Source organism: Anser anser, assembly GCF_964211835.1.
Source record: "Anser anser genome assembly, chromosome: 6".
NCBI classification, from domain to species: domain Eukaryota; kingdom Metazoa; phylum Chordata; class Aves; order Anseriformes; family Anatidae; genus Anser; species Anser anser.
Genome location: NC_139726.1, coordinates 20,437,837 through 20,461,368, shown reverse-complemented (window position 1 = coordinate 20,461,368; position 23,532 = coordinate 20,437,837). Strand labels below are relative to the sequence as shown.

General features: G+C 40.1%; 1 protein-coding gene across 6 annotated transcripts in view; it reads right to left on the bottom strand.

Annotated features, from left to right (window-relative positions):
• Positions 1 to 23,532, bottom strand: part of CERS6 (ceramide synthase 6) — a 124,190-nt gene that overhangs the window by 6,692 nt on the left and 93,966 nt on the right. For 2 of the 6 annotated variants that reach the window (XM_083842407.1, XM_083842405.1), the window contains 4 exons: positions 23,255 to 23,383; positions 17,803 to 17,909; positions 2,807 to 2,963; positions 1,767 to 1,790 (listed from right to left, as the gene is read on the bottom strand). In XM_083842407.1, coding sequence (XP_083698533.1) covers positions 1,767 to 1,790; positions 2,807 to 2,963; positions 17,803 to 17,909; positions 23,255 to 23,383 — 417 coding nt within the window. Of the gene's footprint in view, positions 1 to 1,766; positions 1,791 to 2,781; positions 2,964 to 17,802; positions 17,910 to 23,254; positions 23,384 to 23,532 lie in introns of all 6 variants that reach the window. The other 4 variants (XM_083842408.1, XM_083842406.1, XM_083842409.1 and 1 more) reach the window with 3 other exon arrangements.

Sequence of the window (23,532 nt, the reverse complement as noted above, 5' to 3'; positions counted from 1 at the left end):
CCTGCTCACAGCAGGGTAATCTGTCAAGTCAGCCGAGGTTTATCCCAGAGCTTTATCCAGTCTAGTCTTGATAAACTCCAAAACTGATAAAAGTACATCAGAGAAGTTAAAAAAAAAAAAAAAAGGCATCAACAGAGAGAGGCATGAAGTCAAAGTTGCAGGCAGCTTTTAAAGATGCAGCTTTCTATGCCTGACTGTATAGCTGAGCTTCCTAATTCTTTTGGGATCTATCCATCCTGTGCAAGTTACCACATCTGAAAATTACGATTGACTTTACCATAGTGAGTGGACATAAAGGTGACAAAACACACGGCAAGTCTTTTCACCAAGGAAATCAAAACAATTAAAGAACAGGGAATGTCACTGAATATATATGTTTGCTTACAACAATCCTCCGCCATCCCAGAAAGCCCTGAAGACAATTTTGCTCTCCAACTGTTGCTTCAAAAATGACTATTGGCCTTTGAGGCTCCCAGCGCTGCTACCACCCCTGCAATACTGTAACGCCTGAGTGACATTACTCTGTTTGGGAACAGAGAAGAAAGAAACACAAAGTTCCCATACACCTGGGAATAACTGCTTTTTAATGTCAATGTCTAGTAGGGCAGCAGTTCTGACACCTGTGAAATTGGACTCAGCTGAGGTCAGAAATTCAATACCATACCTACACAGCTTCAATTAACAGATTACTTCAGTCTCTTATATACAGGGAGTTTTGTATTAAAACTGTTGTGGATATAGAACTACGCTTAGAATTACACCTTTATCAGACAAAAGAGAATGGGCTCTCACAGTGTGCCTGTGATCAACGTGAGGGCAGACTAGATGATCTGAAAATTCTGCGTCATTTTAAATTCTTTTAATATATTAAATTTACTGCTAAATCTTCTGCTAGCATCCTGCCCCGAAGCCAATTAAGATTCTATGATGTGACCATTTATAAAATGCAGCACATGACATACCAGGGGCTTTCTACATAAAACGTGGTATGAATGCAGCACATCTTGCAGTACTTAATTATCTTTGTTTATTTCCAAAAGACCAGTGGAGTAATTCCTACAGAGTGTGTTTAGAAAATATGTACCTAGGTTTATAGAACTCCTAAGCATAACAAAAAGTAAGAAATAGATTATCAGGACTGTTTACAGATTTAATGATAAGAAATTGCTTTATTAGCTGAGCTGTTCCAAAGGTGGGTACTAGTAATACAACAATAAAACAATTAAGAAAGAAGATATACTGTAAGATATCTTCAAACTTCTGTGAAAACACTGCTTATTTTACTGTGGAAACTGAAAGGGTTGTAAGTGAGGAAGAAAGTTAAGATCTAGAGGAAGATAGTCATGTATATGTCATCATGCCTCAAGTCATGTATATGCAGCTTTAACCTTGTCACTGTCTTCTTGCAAGTGTCTAACTCCGCTTTCATACAATCTTAATTTCCTCCTTCTGTGCAATTGGTTGAACTACAAGGCAGAGGACTTATGCTCTCACGTATGCTTCCTGAAGGGTGACAGAGCAGCATATGTAAAAATGGTTGTAATGCAATAACACTCAGATACTATGGATAGAAGAGGGTTTGAATGGTGTTGGACAGTGCACAGGCAAGAAGCAAAAACACGCTTTAAGGACAGCCTTCCTTTAAATATGTAAACACAATCAATGGATAAAAACATCAGGCAGAAACTGCAAAAGAAAAAAAGAAAAACAACACCCTGCTATTGTGCAGAACACATCTTTTGCATAGTAAATTTAAAGAAACTTACATGCAAGGGGTTCCACTTCCCAGCCTTCCAGCACAGCACAAGGGAAAGGATAAACAAGCAGAGTAAGAGACAGTATGAAACACTTTTTGAAGTCACTGGTTTAATTCAAACAGGACAGCTGACGGTAATAACCGGTAAAAGCAGAGAAGCCCAAAGCGTGACTTTCAGGCATAATACAGTTCAAGAACGTGCTGCCACACTGAGCGAGTGACAGATTCTGGGCTCTGTCCAGCAAGAGGCTGAGCTCTCAAGTACATCCACAGAAAGCAGTTATCTGCAGAACAATCCCATTCCCTTCAGAGGTGGTCATGTCTAAAATATCAACTTATGTGCTCTACTGTTTAAGGGCAAAATACCCTGTAGTTTACATGATCAATGCAAACTTTTTTAATCTAAATGTGAGTGCAGTTCCTGCACAGGAAGTGTAATGGGGCTAGTATTTCTGTGAATTACATCTCCCCATCAAATCTAACAATGTTAGCAATATACTACATTGCATCCCAAACAGTCTTGCTGTGAGATTCCTAGAAAGCAAGTACATAGCCCTTTGCAGAATCTCATTATACCAAAATCCAAAAGAGATTGTGGTTTGTAACTTTGCCACTACCAAAAGCAGCAGAATTTCAGTTTGTATTATTATAACTACCAGCTGGGAAATTAACACTTTTCTAACTACTATAAAGAAGAAGAACAGAACTGGCAGCCCCTAAGGAGCAGTTTGCTTGTTTTTTTTGTTTGTTTGTTTGTTTTTTTTAAAATCCAATTTCTGGAATGTAGTTTGGTTCAGTGCATCAGATTATAAAAAAGAAGCATGGAAGCACATATAAATACAGTCACTATAAAGAATGTATTAACTTATTTACCATTTGTTAGGAGGAGTGGAAAAAAAATCCATGAAAAGGAAAAGTGTTTATGTAAGACAACATGTGCCTTTAGTAATGGGTTATGGATCAGAAAGAACAAGTACCTAAAAAGTAACCATGTATTGATAATGAAAAAGTTAAAAAGAGTAAACATGAAACAGAGATGTGCTGTCTTACCTTGCCCTTTGAAATAGCTTTGTAGGCTGCCTTTATGATTAGGTAAGACCAAAAACAGTGCAGAATTTGAAGAACCACAAGCAACACATTGAAGACCCACAAGGCAGGAAAATTGCCCAGAGCTTCATACAGTTCAAACAATGTAGTGTTTAATATCCTATAAGAGAATGAGACAGAAAAATAATTGCACTTTCTTTAGGCCAACAATCTAAAAAAAGCCCTTTATAAATCAAGATGACAAATACGTGATTAGATGGGATCCACCCATATAGTTGTTTCTTACAGCAACAGCGACTTGGACTGAATTGTATTGGTGTCTCCAGAGATAACCACCACCAAAATGTTGCTTTCAATGTTTAACATCACTTAACAAACATCACATATAGGAATAAACAATTCTCAGTGTGCATTTCTTCCGTTCTTTTATAAAGCTGGCAGGTGTCAACTCTCTCAAATAACCCCATCCCTGATTAATAACAAAAATTACCTATTTATTTATTTTTGATCTTGACTTCTGGAGGGGTTGGGTTTAGTAACTGCCTATTACCAACAGGTAAGAGAATGCATGAGGATTGCTACTTTGCACTGCAACTCCCAAACAGTACTGTGCTCTTCAAACCACACTCCCAGGCTGGGATGGTGGCTGCAACCTCCCTTGCTACACAAGGGAGAGCTGGACAAAGAGCTGGGCAAGGTTCCCTGCACACTGCCATCTGAAGTCCTGACGGAAGCTGATGGGCTTGCCTCAGCGTACACAGCTATGAATGTCTTTGCCTTCTTGACATCAACAAAGTGAGTAAAGTGCTATGAACAACAGAAAACACAGCCTGAGGTTGTTCCATTAATATGAAACTTTACCAGTATATGAAACAATGGCATACGCATGGCAGGACTCTGCCCCTTGTGGGGTTTTCCAAGACTGAGAGTGAGCTTTAGTGCAGGCACTAAAAGGGATGCTAAAATATGACTTGTGAAGCTTTGTAAATACAGCACTAATTATTCTCTGCCCAAACACTGATATAGCAGATGATTTTGATCTAGACGTTAGCAAATAGCCTGACAGCAGAAAGTGGATAACAGACATTAAAACAACTGCATTTTTGGAAACAAATAACGATCTATGAATGCCTGTTATGGAAGAATGGAGGTGGCCAAGAAAGGAGGAAATATGAGGATTTGTCAATCTCCATCCATTTTCCCCGCTGGTATGTATTTTTTTAAATTAGCTATCAGCCTGTAGCCACTAGATGGCACTAGATGCGCTTTGTCTGAAGGCAAGGGATCTAACTGAGGTCCTGTAAGAGATTCAGGACAGCATGGTTCACTTTTGAAGTGTTAGAGATACTGGGCTCTACTTTTTAATAAACAATCAAGCTTGCCATAATCCTTTCCACATAAAATTCGGCTCAAGCAATATTTTAGTAAGAGGAATGTACACACAGCAAACCCATAAAATAACATTTAGTGGTAATGATTTATGCGTATAAACAGTATTGGCCAAAAATCAGTCAGCAATTTTTAATACACTGGCCTTAATACTCTAGGGCATTTCATAACAAATATTTTACCTTTTTATTTTTGCTTTCTTATGCTAAACTACAAATATGCTTCACAATTTAGTGACAAGTGGACGTCTTATAACCTTATTATCCAGCTGTGTTTTTTAGAATGTTTTCTGGTTCTGGAGTGAACATCAGAAAAAAAAAAATGTTTTCCAGATGATGCAAAAAAAACCCATCACATTATTGCTTTTGTCAGCTAAAACTCTTCAGTCTCAGCTTTCTGCAATTTGTTCTGCCAATGGAGGCATTGCTCCATGGCACTGCAATACCCCACTTTATAATTCAAGGGGAAACTCTCAGCTGTAGTCAGCACTCATAGCTGTAGTCAGCACTGTTTTACTTCACCAGTACTTAGTTTAGTTCAAACTACGATATCAAATTCAAACTTCACATCAACAACTCCTGTATGCAAGCCTACTGTTATTTACATCCAACTGTCTTCTTTTGCGTCTGGAATTCTATGTGCTCCAGAATTTAAGTGCAGTTACTACAGGTTTCTATCTGCACTTTTATTCACTGGACTGAGTTCATCTCTGCTGACTTCCATAGTAGTCAAGTCAAAAAAGCAGCATTAGAGATACAGATGGTCTGTTCTTGCAGTAGTGCAAAATATTAGGAAGACAGGAAGGCCAAAAAGAGTGCTTGTGATTCCAAAAACAGTTTCACTGTGCAAATGAGTCATCTACTGTGTATGAGGTATGGGAAATAAGCTTACGCTGGAAAAGCAGAACTCTCTGTAACTTGCTTGTGCCTGGCATACTAAGGACAGACTGGAACTCTCCATAAAAGCTGCTGAAGAGATCTCATTAATTGCTCAGTAATGCTAGGAGGGGTCAGAGACACAATGTGCAGGCTAGGTGTGGAGATATAGCTAATGCTTACAGCATCTAAGCACAAAAGGCTGAACAGAAGCTGAGTGAAAACTACAGAAAATTATGGAAAAAATGGAGGAAAGCAAATAGACTTTTTCTAAATATAAATCAATTATTTCATATCAAAAGCCTGAAATGGGGGGAAATCATAAGGTTAATGGGACAGAAAACAGAGAGTAATTCCTCCTATAGAGACTGAGGAAGGGAGGGAGGGAAGAAAAGTTAGACAACTTTCCACCAATTCTGCTTTTGAAAGGATTCAACGGAAGCATTTTAACCAACTGCACAAGTAACAGGGGCTGGAAGAACCAGCATGAGAATGGATTACATAAAGGAAAGAGCATCTATGGCATTAATGTACAAATAAACCTTTGGTTCAGCTACTCAGAAAGGTGCTTAGGTACTTATATCTGCAAATCTGCTTGCTGGAATATTACAGTTCTCCAGTTGTTAAATCCCAGCTTTTCAAAATGAATGGTGGAAACTTTGATTCCTGTCTTTCTGATTTAAAAAGTTGGATTTGATCTCAGAGAAAGAAATTACTTTAAGATGCAAGTGCTCTACTTCTCTGAAAACTTTGGTCAGCATTTCTCAGCTCCTGCAATTTGAAACAAAATATTAGCTTCTTCTTTGAAAACAGGTATTGGCCTACAGAAATCTTCCTGGGGCCTTGAAAGATTTTAATAGCTGAACAAAACACCAGAATTTCATGGAAGATATTTTTCTCTTTTCTCTTGTTAAATATTTCCCAAGTGGGGTTCTGTACCTGGAAGCACGAAGCTCTCAGTTTAGCATTTTGAATTAAGCAGTGGCTGATGAAGACACATGAAAACACATTCAACACTTAGATCATCCAATCTACTCTTACAGAAATCTGTGGTCTCAGACAAGGACCGAGACACGACTCAGATAAGATTATGCTCCCTCCCATCAATTTACTGGGCACAAGTCCAGGCTCTTGGATAGCAGAAACTAAATTCTTGGTTAGCTGATCGCTTGTCTTGCACTTGAGGTGCAACAAGGAAAGGGAGATGAAGGAAGAGAGATAGAGATGGATGGGTGGAAGAGTAAAATGCGCATTTAAATTTATCTGAGAATTGGCAAAATGTGCCGTGTTTGTTTCTGAAAGGACCTTTAGAAGAATGAAAGGAGGCAAGAAAGAAGGCCATGTGGAAAGAGTAGGCAGTTTTCCAGGCGAGCAGGAAACACATGATAAACTCTGCAGAATGAGGCATATGAGGCTGACTGCCATGCTGGGCACTATTATCAAATCCAAAGGAAGCAAAAACCGTGCAGCTGAAATGAACACTACTGAGAGTTGCCTGAGCTCCTGCAGCACTGCCAGTGACCAACATACTGAGCGTGCAACAAGCTGAACAAAAGGCTTGTGGTTACTGCAGCGGAACAGGTATAACAAAGGACAGCAAAACATCAACCTCCATGTCTAAACAATTTCAGAATAGATGTCTATCTTCTTGGCCAAGCATATAGCAGACAAGTTATTCCATATTACACCATAACCAGCTGCACTGGGACATCTTGCATACTGCATTCATTACAGAGCAAATAGCTAATTGCATCTAGGTGGGCACAAATGAAATTCAGATCTTATTTAGTGCAAGTAATCCAACAGCTACATATACTATTTCCAGCAATGCTTAGAAACTTCTGCTTCTCTGAATTTTTCCCTTAAAAATAAAGGATTGAACTTACTTCTACCTCAAAACATAATTTATTCTTCATTATACATGGTAAATAGTGACCAAGACCAGAGATCAAAGAAAGAGGAGTCCTATATTTTGTATTTAGCTGTTCTATTAACTTATTGTGAGATCCGAGACATTTTCAAGTTCCTTTATATGGTTTACTTATTGTTAAAGATGGATATAAGGTATCAATACATCCTGTCTATCTTACAAAGATGCTGGGAGACTTAATTCATTAGCTTGCTTGTAAACTGCTATGGACTACCTAAGTAAAAAGATCCCATAACACTAAGAGTGTGAAAGTACATCCACATGTTGATCAGCCACAGGACAATAAATCAGTACAGTTCATCAGTAGTCAAGATTTATTTCTGGGATTTAGACTTCCATTGAAATCTAACAGGACTTCATAACTCAGGCTGCCCTAGCTACTTACAGTGATAATGCTAAGCTAACTTTATGCAACAGGTGATCTGACAGATGTTTCTGTATGCATGACCTTAGACGAGCTACCCAACATTTTACCTGAGATGGGTAGGAAATGATGGGCAAAATAGCCATTAACTTCAAGAAATGTTGGTCTGCAGTGCTTGCATATCCCAGAACCCTCAATCTGCAGCACAGCTAAATATTTAATTATAGCAAATCCAGTATATAAAGGTTGTACTGCCAACTTCTCCCTCTTCTAAGTTTCAGCTCGGCCAGCTGCTTTCAGGACTGCGTCTGTACCACTGTGCTGCTTTGAACAGATGCTTCTCGGTTCCTGCTGAGTGGAAGAACAAGCTGGTTTCCCTTTTCAGATCTTGCTGTCTCTGAGATTTTCAGTGCCTCAAAGGAAGATTTATGCTACTAATCAGTGCATGGCAAATACGGGGGGAGCAGCATAAACCCACTGCAAACTGAGAACAGTCAGAAGAACCAGTCACTCACACAGCATCATTGAAAGAGGGAAGAAGGGACAGAACAGGAGAGAGAGACGGAAAGAGATGGTCTTTCAAGAGCATCTCAGAGGAAGTCCTCAGATTTTTGGATTGGTGCTGCTCATTACCCTCTTCCTTTACACAGTAAGTCGATAAAACATCTCCACAAAATGCAGCAAAAGAAGGGATAGAAACTCCTGAGTTCATATACAGAGCAATGTTAAACCCACATATTTCAGTTTTATCAGTGAGGTCAGCAGCATGTGGAATTCTGCTCACCCATCCCAGCCCCACATCAGAGGATTCTGAGGTCAGCTGAGGCCTGCTGCTCCTAACATGGTGCTAGTACAAAGGCTCAGCTGCTGTGCAGACCGGTGGCTCCTGCTCTAGCACTAATCGGCAACAATACCTCTTGGCAGAAATCACATCCCTGACACTGAGACCGTGTTATTTTTAGCCCTGTGCAGATCAATAGGATTTCCAATTACTTAACTAAAATGATGCATTGGACAGGAAATTATTCATGTTTGATGTACTGTAAAAGATACCATTCTGATCAAGCTGTCACTGTCCTGGGTTCAGCTGTGCTTTTCTCTTCACTCAATTTCTTCTCATCAACAGTTACCGCCCATTAACTGATTTTGCAGCCACTGGCATGAATATAAGCATTTCCACTCTTGTGGATAGAAAAAACACAAGAATACAAGGTCAGAGACACCTTCACATTCTAAGCTCAAATCTCAAATCTCAGGAGAGTCTTTCAATAGACATTAGGATATGGAAAGAATTCAAATTTCCTAGCAGAATGTAATTATACGCAGCAAAATGTTGTATCAGTAATGTATTCTGGCAAAATGCTTGCATGAAGGCCTGTGGATCACATCACAGGCAGAAACGACGTTATGCTAAGAACGACACTTCCACATCTGAAAACCTCCAAGCACACATAAAACTTTTACATGCGAATATGTTATCAAGATCCCTTTGCCTACAGTTCATGCTATTCTCTAAATAGGAAAGGCATTCAGTGGAAACTATAGGAGACCAGTTTCCAGTCCTTGCAAAACAGGCTATCAGAGGAAATAAAAGCCTTCCTCATGCCTCTTTCTGTTAACTACAAGTAAGTGCAGTACCTGTGTGCAAGGAATATTTCTCCCTCTTGCTTTAGGAGCACACACTGATGCTGATGGCAGACAGTTCAGGAAAAAAGATTACCCAAACCTTCTCTAACGCAGGAACTAAACAGAACTAGTTCAAAAACCCACAAAACATCACAAAACAGCTGCAGTGACCTCTCTGCCAGGTACCCAGTGCCTTTCAGGTGGCTTATATCCCATTAGGAGTACTGCACTCTGGATTCATTGGTCTGGTTCTGAGAACCTGGCTCTAGAGTAATGGAATCATTTTAAAATACACAAAAAATCATGCAGCTTAAAGAAGTGTGCTGGCACGGTGTCTGTCAGTGACTTATCTTTCAAATAAATGACTCAGGTATTACGGTCCAGTTGTGGGAGAAATGCCAAAAGACATGGATAGGGAGGGGGAAAAAAAAACCAAAAAGCTAATGAATTCTACCTTTGTCTCCACAACCGTCATAAGAACTTCCTCCATGGCAAAGGCTTGGAAATCAGCATTAAACAGTTTTCAGTTCAATCCAGCTTCCTCAGTTGTGACCTGTACTTTCACAGCTATCATGGCTCACACTCTGCCATTGTGCAACACTGATAAAACCAACAGGATGTGCTCACTTACATGGGTGCTGACTTTATTCCAAAGTGTTTTGCTGTAATGACCTCCTTCTAGCTGAGCACTAATGAGACTCTAGCTGCATCATGGCTGTTGATCACGGTGCTCAAAAGCCATTTACTATTTCAAGCTGGTAAGTTAACTACCATTCCCACACTTCTGTACAGCTACAATTTTTATGCCCCACATATAACAGCAACTTGCAGTGAACCAGCAGCATTGTTCTGCTTTTATATCAACACGGTGGCATTATAAAATATGCCCCACCAGCAGCAAACACCCCTGCTACAGTTAAAGCTTTTAAAAGAAAAGGGGATGAGCAGAGGCAAAACATTCGCCAGTGTTGAAACTACCTAGAGCCAGCCAGAGCATCAGCACTCCTATGGGCTGCCTGTGGTACTTCTGCATCAGCACAGCTCTCCCCTCTGCAGAACAGGTTATGCTTTAAAATGTATTTGGGGTCAAACTTTCCTCACATACCTCTGCTTTAGATAAAAACCATGTCCAGCCTCTTTTTTTCTCCCTTCCTTCCTGCAAATGATGCAATTTCAGAGAACTTCAGCTGACTGCCATGGCAGAGCCAACCTGCAGTTCAGCCTCCTCTCCAGTCACCATGCCCCGTGGAGCTGGCTTAAAAGCAGCTAAAGCATCTGGCCACAGGAACACCACCAAAGCTGCTTCCCTTCCCTTGAGACATTTACACTCATCAGAATAATTCTGAGCAAAAGAAGTGTTCTGGTAATTGTCTCTGTCCTGTTTTCAATCAGACCTCAGGTTTTAGAAAGGACAGATTTCGTAATAAAAGAAGGAAAGCGAGTACACAGTCTGAACACCCTGTCCCTGACAACAGAAGGCATTATTACAGCCACAGGGAACAGTCTGTAGAAACTAAAAATGAGGATAAGAATTGACTTTGGAAGTCCTGATGAAATCCTTTTTAATACATTTTTTTCCAGTTGTGATCACATGAAAATCTTCGAAACTGAAATACCAAGCAAATGCCACTTCTTTTTGTTTACACTGCAAACCCACAATGGTGAATGACACATGTAACCTTTCCATTTCTTATAGCTTCTCTGTAAACAGTTGGTTCGGCACTCCAAAGACTTCAGTTTTGATTCATACAGTACTCAGAGCCCTGAGTTCACAAGTGCTGTAAACAATTTGAGGAAATAAAATAACCAAGCAATACAAAAAACATCATCAGGTAATGTTTTGTCAAAAACAGATGGGATGACAACATTATATGTACTCTGCTAAAGAGCTAAGACAAGAGTCATGAGTAAATTTATGGAGACTTAATTAATAGACCCTTTTTAAAAAAAAGCATACATTGAAGTCTATAATTTCTTCAAATGTATTGCATTTAGGTTGCCAAAAACTTATTAAATGCTCTTGATAAACTAATGGGTTAGAAGTTACCTCCTGAAGCTTAAAACAACCTGAAATACAAGCACATTAGATAATTTTTGCTGCTAGTTCTGCAGCATCCACTCACTGACAGTGTGAATAATATTGGGAATCAAGTACATTGGATCAAAATAAGAATTTATTCCTTCAATATCTGCTACCCACAAACAACCTAGATTGTGCTTTATTTTAGACAATGTTTTGAGCAAAATGAGCTCAAAACAGTGTCAGAAGAGATTTACTTGCTTAATAAAAAAGTAGCTTATTTTACAGTAGAACAATTAGAGATGTTTGCCCAGTTGTATACATAATACTAGCCAGGCTAGAAAGGTTTTTGCTTGCCTCAGGATCCAGTGAGAATAACTAAAGCCATCGTGAAACACTGTTCATAGAGTCCAGATGAGGTTGGGGCAGCTGGGATTTATCTGGTTACCTAGATTCTTACCATGCCTAGTAAATGACCAGGATTCTTGCTTTAGCTAGTGCCCACATATTGCTTTGATGTAGTGGGATGCTTGTGGGTTTGAGATTTCTGTTTTACCAATATGTTCACAGGAATGAAGCAGGGTGCCTCTGTCAGGGTCCACATGCTGCCTTCCCACAATACACATGCTCAAAGGGCCGAACAGCAGAAAATGTGCCAGGAAAGAAAAACAGTATCAAAGATGATGATTCAAATTCCCTGCATGTTAAGAGCTGCACAAAAACAGTCAATATCAGCTAGAAACAGGACAAGGCTAGGAAAAAGAGAGGTTCAGCAAATCTCTGCAGCAGCTGCTACTAATGGGGGCTCTGTGCTGCCCTATTCATAACTCAAGCTGCAATTTCACTCAGAAGCTGATTGCAGGATAGAAGGAAGGAGACAGAACAGTGCAAACGGGCAATACTGGATCACTGTTTGGAGACCCAGTGTGTGCATTAATAGTATGGCTGTATTCCATGCTGTTGTTCAACCAGTGATGAAATTCAGGAAGGGCTAGTCAGCTGGTCATGCAGAGATGAGAGAAAGATGGTAATAAGTAACTAGGGTTTGTTCCAGCACACCATTGTGAAAAGAAGTTAATTTTAACTCAGCAAGGATCACACCATGCCTGTGTGGTTCATGCAGATATTCACTGCCATGAAAAGGCAATTAGAAATCAGCCATGAACCAGACTGTTTGTACTCTCATGGGCATTAAAAATGAAAGAATAACAAGAAACCAAGCTATTCTAAGGTCTGGCAGACCTGCGCTTATATAGGATTTGTTGGCAGAAGAAAAAAAATCCATTTAGCAACTGTATTTTGGAGTCAATAAGAAGACAGGCACCAGAAAGAGCCTTGAGTCGTAACTGTGAGAACTATTTTTCTTTTTTTTTTTTTCTTGACAGAACCTTTCCAAACAGATGCACAAATGGAATAACCAGTTAGATATACCTACCAACATTACACAAGACCATAACAACTAACCAAAGTGGTTTACTGTCTGTGCTCACAGCTTCTAATGTGGTACAGTAGTGGGGGCATGCTGAGGCTTCACAGATCTCATGAGTGCAAACAACATTTCCCTGCTCCTCTGACTTTTGACAGTGGCAATTGCCAGTAAGACTTCCCTGAAACTCAGTGTGTTCTAGTTCTCATATAACATAATTAATTAAAAGTAGCAAAACACAAACTCATACGAGTACTATTCAGAGAAACACAAAAGAATGTGAATTTAAACAACTTGGTGCCTCCACGTGGTCATCATCAGCCTCGCTTTCCTTGAAGTGTTCTCTTCCTTCTTTGAAACCCCTAAGTTGCACCTTTCCCTAGTTACCTTAACCCATGTTTTTAAACAGAGAATGGGTTTAGTAATCTTGTATCTCTCTCCATGCCAGCCACCTTTCTCCCACTGAAGCTCTTGGAAATACCCTAATTGTCACCTTGTGAAAATAGTTTCAGATACTGAACTCTTCACAGCATTAGGAGATCTATACGAACAACCCTGTCAAAAAAAAAAAAAAAGGCAAAACAACAACAACAAAAAACACCCACATATTCTGGAAAGATAAGCAAAGCAGGTGAGTAGTCTTGGGTTTCCTCTATAGCCAGCCTTCAGGAGTTTCAGTTCTCAGAACATGAACTCTGCAATGAGCAAAGAAAACTGGAGAGACTGGAAAATCTTGGCTGCTACACAGCATCACCTTCTTAAGACCCACGCCTCTTCGAATGGAAGTGCCTGTTTGCCATCTGCACACCTCAAAATTTGATTAATAAATATTACAGCCCCATGAGTTCCCCTGTCTGAATACTGAAAGAAAAACATAACAGCAGCAAAAAGCAAACCATTCCTTTATCAACAGAGAAGACTACGTCTGTGTAACTACATCAAAAATAAATGTTTGAGGCCTAAGGAAAAGGAATTGCAAGGCTTATTGAAATGAAGAAAGGCTCTAGGTAACAGTTTTGTACAGCCTGATTAGACTAGCCGAGGGCTCGCATCACTTCTATCAATTCTTCAGTTTGAGATTGCCTTCATTCTCTCTACAATCCTCTATCACCTGAGAAGGCATCATGTTCCCCGACTCTTGGAGAGTTGTTTTATGTTGTAATTTGCTAGAACAGTGATTATGCGCAAGTGGGAGAATTTCACAAGCAAAATGTCTTGTCAGTGGAAATAGCAGCTTTACTCCTACATTTGCTTAGCAGCAGGAGGCAGAAAGTGTCCTGGGGTTTTTGAATTATTGCTGAAATGAACTCCAGATGCCTGTAGAAAGACTGCTAAATATATACCTAATTGCCTGTTTCTTTTGTCTTAGCCCTGCTGCTAAACAACCTTCAGACAACAGCATTTGATACATTCTGAATTCTTTATTAGCACCTTTATGCGGAATTAAATGGCACTTGTGCAAAGCTGGAGCACAAGAGCATGCCAGCGCTTCATAAGCGACATTGCTGGAACCCTGCCTTGGATGTTCGCCTTCTTGCGTGGGGGAAGTTTTCTTTATAAATTACAGTCTTCCTTTTACATTGCACACTCACCAATTTTATACCTCTCAGTTTTTATGCTAGAAAAAATTTGCATATTTATGTAATATTAATCAGGCATCAAATTTTGCTATTTTGAATATTCAGCAACAAGGAAAAGGAGGGCAAAACTATGTTTCCTGGCCTGCTGCCACTTCAATGACTCATCTTTGCTGACATGCAAGCTAATGGGGGTGAAGATTTATAAATGCAGCTTCACAGAAATAAAGGATTTTGAGAGACAAGCTCATATGTCCCATGCTTCATCCTTACTAACTCTGACTCTCACATGCAATGCCCGCACTACAGCTGAGAACTATGAAGCTGCCTCCAGACTCCATGATTACAGATACCTGTAAGTATAACCATTAACTGCATGTACATGAAGGAAATAAGATGGTATCAAAAATCACACATCATACACAACATACTTGTACTGTATTCCCTGTAATTGAAGCATTCTTGCAAATAACATTCCACCAACAGCTTCCCTTTTCCTTGGAGCCACCCTCTGAAAACACCTCTCCAATTATTCCTTTCTGCTACAAGGTATTTTGGGGCTAAACAGTTTTACTCAGTTTGGTAAGAAGTAAGTGGAGTCTGACATTCTGCTTCTTACTCATGCAGTTAAGCCTATTATACATTGCATGTACTTCAAAGCAAGGACTTTGCTTTTCTTGCAATGTGGTTGTTTTTCTTGCTATGAGAATACTGGCCATTTATAAAGTAGCAATAAATTTCCACAGCTGAAGTGCTGGAATACTAAAAAAAAAAAGGTATAAAAACAATGAAAATGACAATTTCAAGCCACAGACAGACTTGTCAAATACTATTACTAAGAGCATCAGGTGCCAGGTGGACTCAGAGAATGATTCAAACAATATTTATGGTTCAGCATCATATTTTGAAGGTTCAAGTGAATGACTGAACCATTCACAAATTCAAATTAAATAAATGTGCTCTTTTGTCAATTAAGGGGGAGGAAAGGCAGAGGGATCACTAGTATAACCACTCCATCTGTGAAAGAGGAGTACACTGTCTACTGCTAAATTCCTGTGATTCACACAGTCCCTCTACATTCATTGCCTTCATGAGTCTACTTTGAATGATACCACCTAATCACACAAGTGTGGTGATGCATTCTTCCACTGCAGGCTTCATATGAACAAAATATGGCTATTAGGCAGGCAGTAAGTTGATCACATTCGTCTCAATCTTTAAAATATTGCTTAGTCCTAGCAAAGGCTTTCTGCAGGGTAGCACTTGGCTGCAACACTTCATGGAAATCACTCTAGACGGCATGGACCTTCAGTTTCTGAGCCTCAGTTATGGTTATAAACACAGTGTTATTTTAAACACTTCAGATTAATAGTTAAAAGGGTGGACTTTCCAAAATTTGACTACCACAGTAAGGATGTAAAAGATGGGAAAAACTGGACCTTGCTGATTTTCAGATGTCTCAAGAGAAAAGGCATATTAGGCAGCTTCTTCTAGTTCAATGCGTAAAGGACTAATGACCTCCTTCAAAATCATGCACTCTGAAAAGATTAATCTGCTCTTTGTTGACTATTCAGCAAGGCAAGCACACAGTGGTGATCTGGTAAAGTTTGTGTTTGAATAGCAAAATTTAAAGTCAGCAGTTCCCTGTTTGCCAGTTCATATAACACAGAGAAGGGTTTAAATACTCTGCTAGTGCTGCAAATAAATGCATAAGGCAGCTTGCAGAATCACAAAAGGGTTGAGGTTGGAAAGGTCCTCTGGAGGTCATCTGGTCCAACATCCCTGTTCAAACAGGGTCACCTAGAGCAGGCTGCCCAAGACTCAGGCTTTCACAGGTCCCATGTCACCAGGTCCCCTGTCTCATTCAGCAGTAGGTGTGTATTTTCCCTAGTCTTCCTTTTGTCACCTATGTATTTATAGAAGACCTCCTTGTTGTCTTTGACATCCCCCACCAGATTCAATTTTAGTTGGGCCTTACCTTTCCTAACCTCATCCCTGCATGCTCTGTATTCCTCCCAGGTTAGCTCTGCAAAAAAACCACCCTCAAAGCACTCAAAAAGGAGTGTGAATTTGTTATTGTTTTAAAGCCATTAGAGGAGAGAGGAATAAGCAGTGGGATTTCTATTTCAAGCTGTCATCATCTGACTGAGTCTTCTCTGAAGCAGAATCATGTATTGAAGTCTCCAGTGGCAGAGCTGCACTGATAGAATTTGGTCTTCACTACATTTCCTAATGCAAGACAATGTGTGACAGACTAAATCCTATGAGCAGATGTACCACCATTTTTCCTGTCTGAGATCATACAAGTAGAAAAATCAGCTTAATTTATTTATAGAAATTCAGTGTATGGCCAAGTTAGCTTTGAGGAACAACTAAGGAAAGGGAAGCAAACTTGTTTAAGAAATAAATCATTGCTCCCTGGAAAAAATAACAAGCACTTTTAAATATGTATGTTGTGTGTCTATCCCTTTTCTCCTTTTGTCATGGGGCTTCACCAACTCACAGCGCAGTAGGGACTAGGCATTATCACATTATCTTTGGAGTCATTAAACACTAAATGAGACTTCTACATTCTACTGCTAATAAGAACTGATGACACAGCTCCCTTAGGGCACCTTGGTGTTATCCTGTTTGCACTGAACAAACTCCTAAAGAGGTATCATTATATAGGATTTGAGAGGAAAAAGTGACAGAGATTGATATTAGTATCTGTAAATCATCTGCATGCTTAAATAAGGAGCTTGGTAGTAATGCCTCTAATTAAACCTTTGCCAAAGGTAACATTTCTGGTATTCCTGTTGGTTCCCAAAACCAAAGCTATCATCGTTACCTTCTATTGCAATGACAAACCCCTCTTGCTCTCACAGAGATTTGGGTTGGTTCTGTTCATACTAGAGAAAGGAAGGATCCTGAACACAAAAGAGTGAGATCTACGCCTTCTCCCAGCCCTGCTCATACATAGAACACATTCAGCTGTGTGGGAGCATTTCTTTTTTTGGCAAAGGTAACTCATACCGTGCTTGCAGAGAAACTTGAATGGGTTTCTGAACTGGTGTGCATCAGGCTATCTTCTAACTAGCCAGCAGCCTTCTGGATGTTGAAGATCCTAGCTAAAGAACCAAATGTCTGTGTCTGTCTGTGTGTATAGATGCATGTGTTCTCACCTAGGAAGAGAGAGTGAGTGCACATGCAAGCGACTGCCTTTCGGAAGAGGTGAGATTACATTAACACTTGTATAATTACCCTGAAGATGTATGTATTATACAGCTTCCCCAGGACACCCAGTTCAAAGGAAGGGTGGAAAAGGAGTAGCCTGCAGTATTACAAATCTGCATGGCAATAACATCCTTATACAGATTTCAGCAGAGCTGAACTTTCCTTAGCTCCCTGTGTTTTCTTTAAGCTGAACTTGTTTATAAAGGGTGCACTGAAAGCTAATGAGCAGAGCCTAGCTTCAAGCATAGCCTCTGGTCAGCATCTTCAGAGACTAATATTTTATTCCCCCTCTAACTTCTTGCCAGCACAAAAAACCACCTGCTAACCCAAAGCCATGTGATTTTCAATCCACTTCCACCTTAAAACCAGCAGAAGCCCCATATGTTTCTTGTCTAGAACGCAGTAACTATAATGGCACTCTAGCAAATATGCTATTACAACACCTGGTTATGTCTGAAACTCTCCTTGATGCTTTGGGAAACAGAGTAATGTCAATGAATCATGTTCAATTATAACACAGCTATTTCCAAACTTGTTTGATGTTTAGCATTAGACGAAAATGATATGCTTACTCACCATAAAGGATATATGCCAAGCCTACTGACAATGAAGACAATGGCAAACGTAAGGAACAGAAGGTCACTCAGTTTTTGATACTTGCAATAGTTTGCCATTTTGGCAGCCTGTAAAAGAAAGAAATGTCTATTTACTTCTGTGAGGACAACTGAACTCTCCTGCATTGCGCTGTAAAAAGAAATTAAATTTTGATGAAATCACTAACATTTTTATTGGTCACCTCCCAGTGACCTTGTAACTCCTTTCTACCAAGCAGCTGGAAAATGTCTTCTCAGAAAAAAAAAACAAACAGACTGCATGAAAACAAAGGTACTTCTTCCACTTGTTCCATCTCCTTTTTGAAACTCTAGAGTTTCAGATTCACAAAATGTTTCTAAACCTTCTTTTGAACTCCATTATATTTGTGCTATTTTTGTCTCCAGCCTTTTAACCTACCCATCCCTCGCCTTTCCAATATGCTATTCTTCTGAATCTGACCTAATAAAGCACTTCCTTCTTTCCCATTGGGCTCCACTTTCATTTTCCCCAACTATCCATCTTCCAGCCGCCCCATGTTCTTCATCTTCTAGTACTTTTTATATATAAACTTCGTCTCAAATCCTCTATTATGCCCGATATCCTATATTCTCCTACAGTCTCTCTCCTTTCCTAGCCTCTACGGAGCAGTTTCCACCTCTAAGATTATACTCCCCTCCTTCAAATCTTTTTCCAAGGTTTTCTATTGCTTCTCTTTCTTCCTTGTCCTCTGTCATTTTTGCTCTCCCAACTTGTTGCCCTAAGCCTATTTTTACATGCTTCTTTCATATATCTTCATGCAATCTTTTGATTCCTTCCTTGGTGGAGGAGTCAGCTATAGAATCTTTAATCAAACTGCTCTTTAAACTTTGATCTTTCCTGAAGTTGCCCTGTCCTCTTACCTCTGGAGAAAACAACATGTACAAGCAAGTTTGTTTTAAGGCATCTATGCTTTTTCCAGAGTGTTCATGTGCATTAGCAAAATTACTTATTTTACAGCATTTGCTTCAAGGCAGGAACAGTCTTTCTTTATGCTTTGTGCCAAAAGTATACAGAGAGTCACTGCATGATGAAATACACGAAGAGCCTGGTTAAGTGTACACTGTCTGTGTCCCTCTGAGGGGACCGTATCCAGCTACCTTATTTCAGAAAATGCTTACTTGCACAGACTTTCCAGAGGGCTAAGAGGGAGCAAAATAACTACAGTTATGCATATGGAATACTATTCTGAATGCAGAATTCAAACCAGAGAAGTCTCTAAAACGGTGAGAGACACTCTTGCATTGTCTAATTTTATCGGTATGAACACAATTAATCTGTAACTGTTGAATGCTCATGTCAGACAATCCAGAAGCCAAAATCAACCTGCACTTTAGGATATTACATACTGTCTGCAATACTTCTGTTCAAAACCTGAACATAAAGGATATCCTTACTAACAGAAAACAAATTAGGGAGCTCACAAAATATGAGGAAAGCCACAAGCTCTGCAAAGAAATCCCATGACTTCTGAATCAGTCTTATATTCTACTGGACACAAATGAGTTTCCTAGCAGTTTGTACTCACAGTGTGGTTTAGGGAAAAAAGAACACTTTGGATGCCAACATGTAAAGCAGAGGAGTTACTAACATCTTGATTTTCAGATGACTGAAAGTTCAGCTAGGAATCTTGGATGTATTTTCATGGTGGCAGTCTAAAAAAGTTGGTTTTATAGTGTGTGGAGCTGATATTGCCATAGCAACTTGTAGTAGTATCATGCCATTTCTCAAAAACAGAACAGCTGCTGGGTCATCAGTTCTCAAATAACAAATCTGCAAACAAAATTGATACAGAAGTACTAAAAAAAAAAAAAAAAGGGAAAGAGAGTGTGTTGCTGGATGGAATTTGGCCACCTAGGACAATACAACACAATTTTCAAAGCTTAAAAACTGTGACGAAAGCTGAACAACATAGCTCTTATGGAGACCCTTGCTGGTCTATTTAAACCCATTTTTTTTACAGTGCAGCTGTTTGCCTTGGTCTAAAGTGTCCATTCCCTGCTCTTTTTGAAAAGTGTGTTAGGAGATAGCTGGAACTTGACAGGAAGGATTCTGGTTCAACAGTCAGCTATGTGAGGCTCATATACCAGAAGCAACCAACTACTTCACATCCATACACTGACATAAAAAATGTCAGTGTTCATTTGAAGTAGGAAGGTAATTGAATCTGGAAGGTCTCAAGGTCTCCAAATTGGTGGGGTTTTACATACTGTAGTGGGTTAATTCACAGTGTTTCCAACCCACAAGCTGTACTGCAGTGCAAAGATACCTAAGACCCCTCAAACAACTTAGGGAGGATGCTGAAAATAGCCTCTCAGTGACCTAGACTTCAACTTAAGCTAATGTACTGGTTTCCTAGGCAAGCAAGTGACTCTTTGCTTGGTCTGTTCTTCAGTGGCTTAAGATAACTTTCACTGAGACCTAAGAGAACAGCCATGGATTCCTGGAAATCACAGAATCACAGAATGGCTGAGTTTGGAACTGACACCTGGAGGTTATCTGTCCAAACACGGGCACCTAGAGCAGGTTGCCCAGAACCATGTCCAGGTGACTTCTGAAGATCTCCAAGGGTGGAGACTCCACAACCTCTCCAAGCAACCTCTGCCAGTGCTCCATCACCTGCAAAGTGCTTCCTGATGTTCAGAGGGAACCTCTGTTCCGGTTTGTGCCCATAACTTCTGGTCCTGGCACTGGGCACCACTGGAAAGAGTCTGGCTCTGTCCTCTTTGCATTCTCCCTTCAGATATTTTTATACATTGACAAGATCCCCCTTGAGCCTTTTCTTCTCCAGGCTGAACAGTCCCAGCTCTCTGAGACTCTCCTCACAGAAGAGGTGCTCCAATCCTTTGATTTTCTCAGTGGCCCTACGTTGGACAGTTTCCAGCATGTCTCTCTTGTGCTGGGGGGCCCAGAACTGGTCAGAGGACTCCAGGTGTGACCTCACCAGTGCCGAGCAGAGGGAAAGGATCACCTTTTCTGACTTATGGGTGATACTTTGCCTAATGCAGCCAAGAATACCACTAGCCTTAGCAGCAAGGGCACATTGCTGACTCACATTCAACTTGGTGTCTGCCAAATCCTGGTTCCTTTCCTGAAGAGCTGCTTTCCAGCTGGGTGGACCCCAGCACATACTGCTGCCTGAGGCTGCACAGGACTCTGCATTTCTTGTTGAATTCCATGAGACTCATCAGCCCACCTCTCTAACCTGTCAACGTCCATCTGGATGGCTGCTCAGCCCTCTGGCTGAGTTGTCCTTGAATGAGACAACATTCTCCCCCATTTCATCTGTGAATTTACTGAGGGTGCACTCTACCCCACTGTCCAGATTGTTAATGAAGATGTTAAACAGGATGGGACTCTTTATTGACCCCTGGGGTACTCTGCTTACTACTGGCCTCCAACTAGACTTTGCACCACTGACCACTACCCTCTGGGAACGGCTATTCAGCCAGTTTTTGATCCACCTCACTGTCTGCTCATCCAGCTTTAGCAGCTTCTCTATGAGAATCTTACGGGGCTGTCCCAAGGTTTTACTGAAATCCAGGAAGACAATACCCACTGCTCTCCTCTCATCAAATCCTATGACTCTTCTTTACATGCAGATGTCTTAAAGTCCATGGAAAACAACTAATTTCCAGTATTTCCACCAACACTTACCACTTTTTGCAATAATAGCAAAATGACTGCATCCTCAATCAGATTTTCATTGGGTGTATTCCATGATGAAATAGGTAGGTGGAAAAAGTCTAGTGGCCTCTGGAAATAGCTTTCCATTTCTACAAATATGTAACACATAAAACAGGTCAGGTGCACAACTGCACATCATGGCAAGAAATTCTACCAGCTTCTTTTGCAGCTAAATATTTTTCTTCCTCTGCATTGACTTTCCATCACTAATGTCCCAGAGCATACGAGTCCATCTTCTCTCCTACAGCACTGGGGCTGTGACCCACTGCCCTGGCAGAAGAAAGTCTGTTGAGTGAGTCATAATGGCTCTCTTAGTAAATGCTTCCCTGGGGTTGTGATTCTTGTTCTTTATAAGTGACTTTAGTATTTCCAGGTAAAACAGACTGAACAAATTGACTAGGAAGACCACTAAAGACTATGTCTCATGGGGAAATGTATTTGCTGAATGTTTTCAAACCATGTGAGAATAGCAATTTCTCTTTGTCTTGGGCAGTGAATGAACAGAGGAATTGATCAAAAATGTATATCTCAGTGTGCTCAAGCTAAGGTTTTAGCTAGCCTACTACAGCTACCCTATGGTAGTTTTCTAGTTCCACAAGCACCAGTCTGATCTGAAATGAGCAAGGTCAAGTATGTCCTTCTGGTGGCAAGAAAAGAGGAATGAATAAAGTTTGGGGGAATTCACAGGCAGCAGAATGGATATACACGGATCTGTTACTAAAACAGAAAAAAAATGTAAAGATGTAATTATTTCTAACCACAGAAATACATATTCTATGTTACCTTCTGCCTCAGGCAGTCATGTGACTTCTACATTAAGAGCAGATTAAAAAATAAAAACAGTTGCAGCATAATCAAATCAAAATAGCAGGATTTTGATTCTGAGATAGGTGAATCATACAGTGAGGCTGCGTTGTTGCGTAACAGGATCCTTGAAACTACTTGAAAAATACTTGTAGACAAAACAGTTATTAATTGATCCTGCTGGAGAGTTCACAGAGCAATCCTAGCATTACTCAGAGTAGTCTAAAAATGGATACATATACAGGATGAGAAAATCTCTAAATTGCCACTACAGAAGTTAGAGACCATCTTGACTTAAAAGAGTATCAATCATCCCCTCTTCTCCAAAGCAAGCTGCTTCATACTGGCATCTAGATGAAGAGGCACAGGAACCTGGAAAATTCTCAGGACCAGCACTGAGCTCATTGCCTTTGCACAGACCAGCCAAGAAGTTGGCCAATGCCCTCTGCTCAGCAAAGCACAGCAGAATCAAATAATGACACCTTGATTCTTTGAAAGACAAGATTCTCCCTCAACCCATCACTTCAGAGTGGTCAAGAAACAGAAGCTTCCATCCCACACAGCCATCACTTTTCAGATTTCACAATCTTTAACTTTTGACTTTACCATGTGATATTTAAAATCTATGTGTAACCTTCCATGGCAAGTAATGCGTTACCAGACTCTGCTCTATACAAGCAACTTACCAAGGGATAAACCAGCCTGAAATCACAAACATGCACTGCTACAACTGTAATATATTTTAGCAAGGAAATGTGCTATATTAATCACCACTACCTTCTTGAACTGGCCTCTTTGCTGAGGGAATAGTTGTTCTGCATAGCAAATAGATTCCAGCCACTGACAAGTGAGCTCTCAGAATAGTGAATACCATGTAGAGACACTGATGACACATGTATTTTCTCACCTCTAGGACAACATCGGCCGCATCATGGAGACATAAGGTCAAGGTTCCCACTCGTGTCAAATTGGTTACGTATGAGAAGGTTATCAAGGTGACTGTTACAATGTGATGTGTAAACATGATGCCAAAATCCTGGAGCAGCAAGAAGCAGAAAACAAAAAAAAAAACAAAAAACAAAAAAACAAAACAAAACAAAACAAAAAACAACAGTGAACCAAATAGTGAAATTCAATATTCTTATACAAAAACGGATGGATATTTTTAAACCCAGCATTATGGTT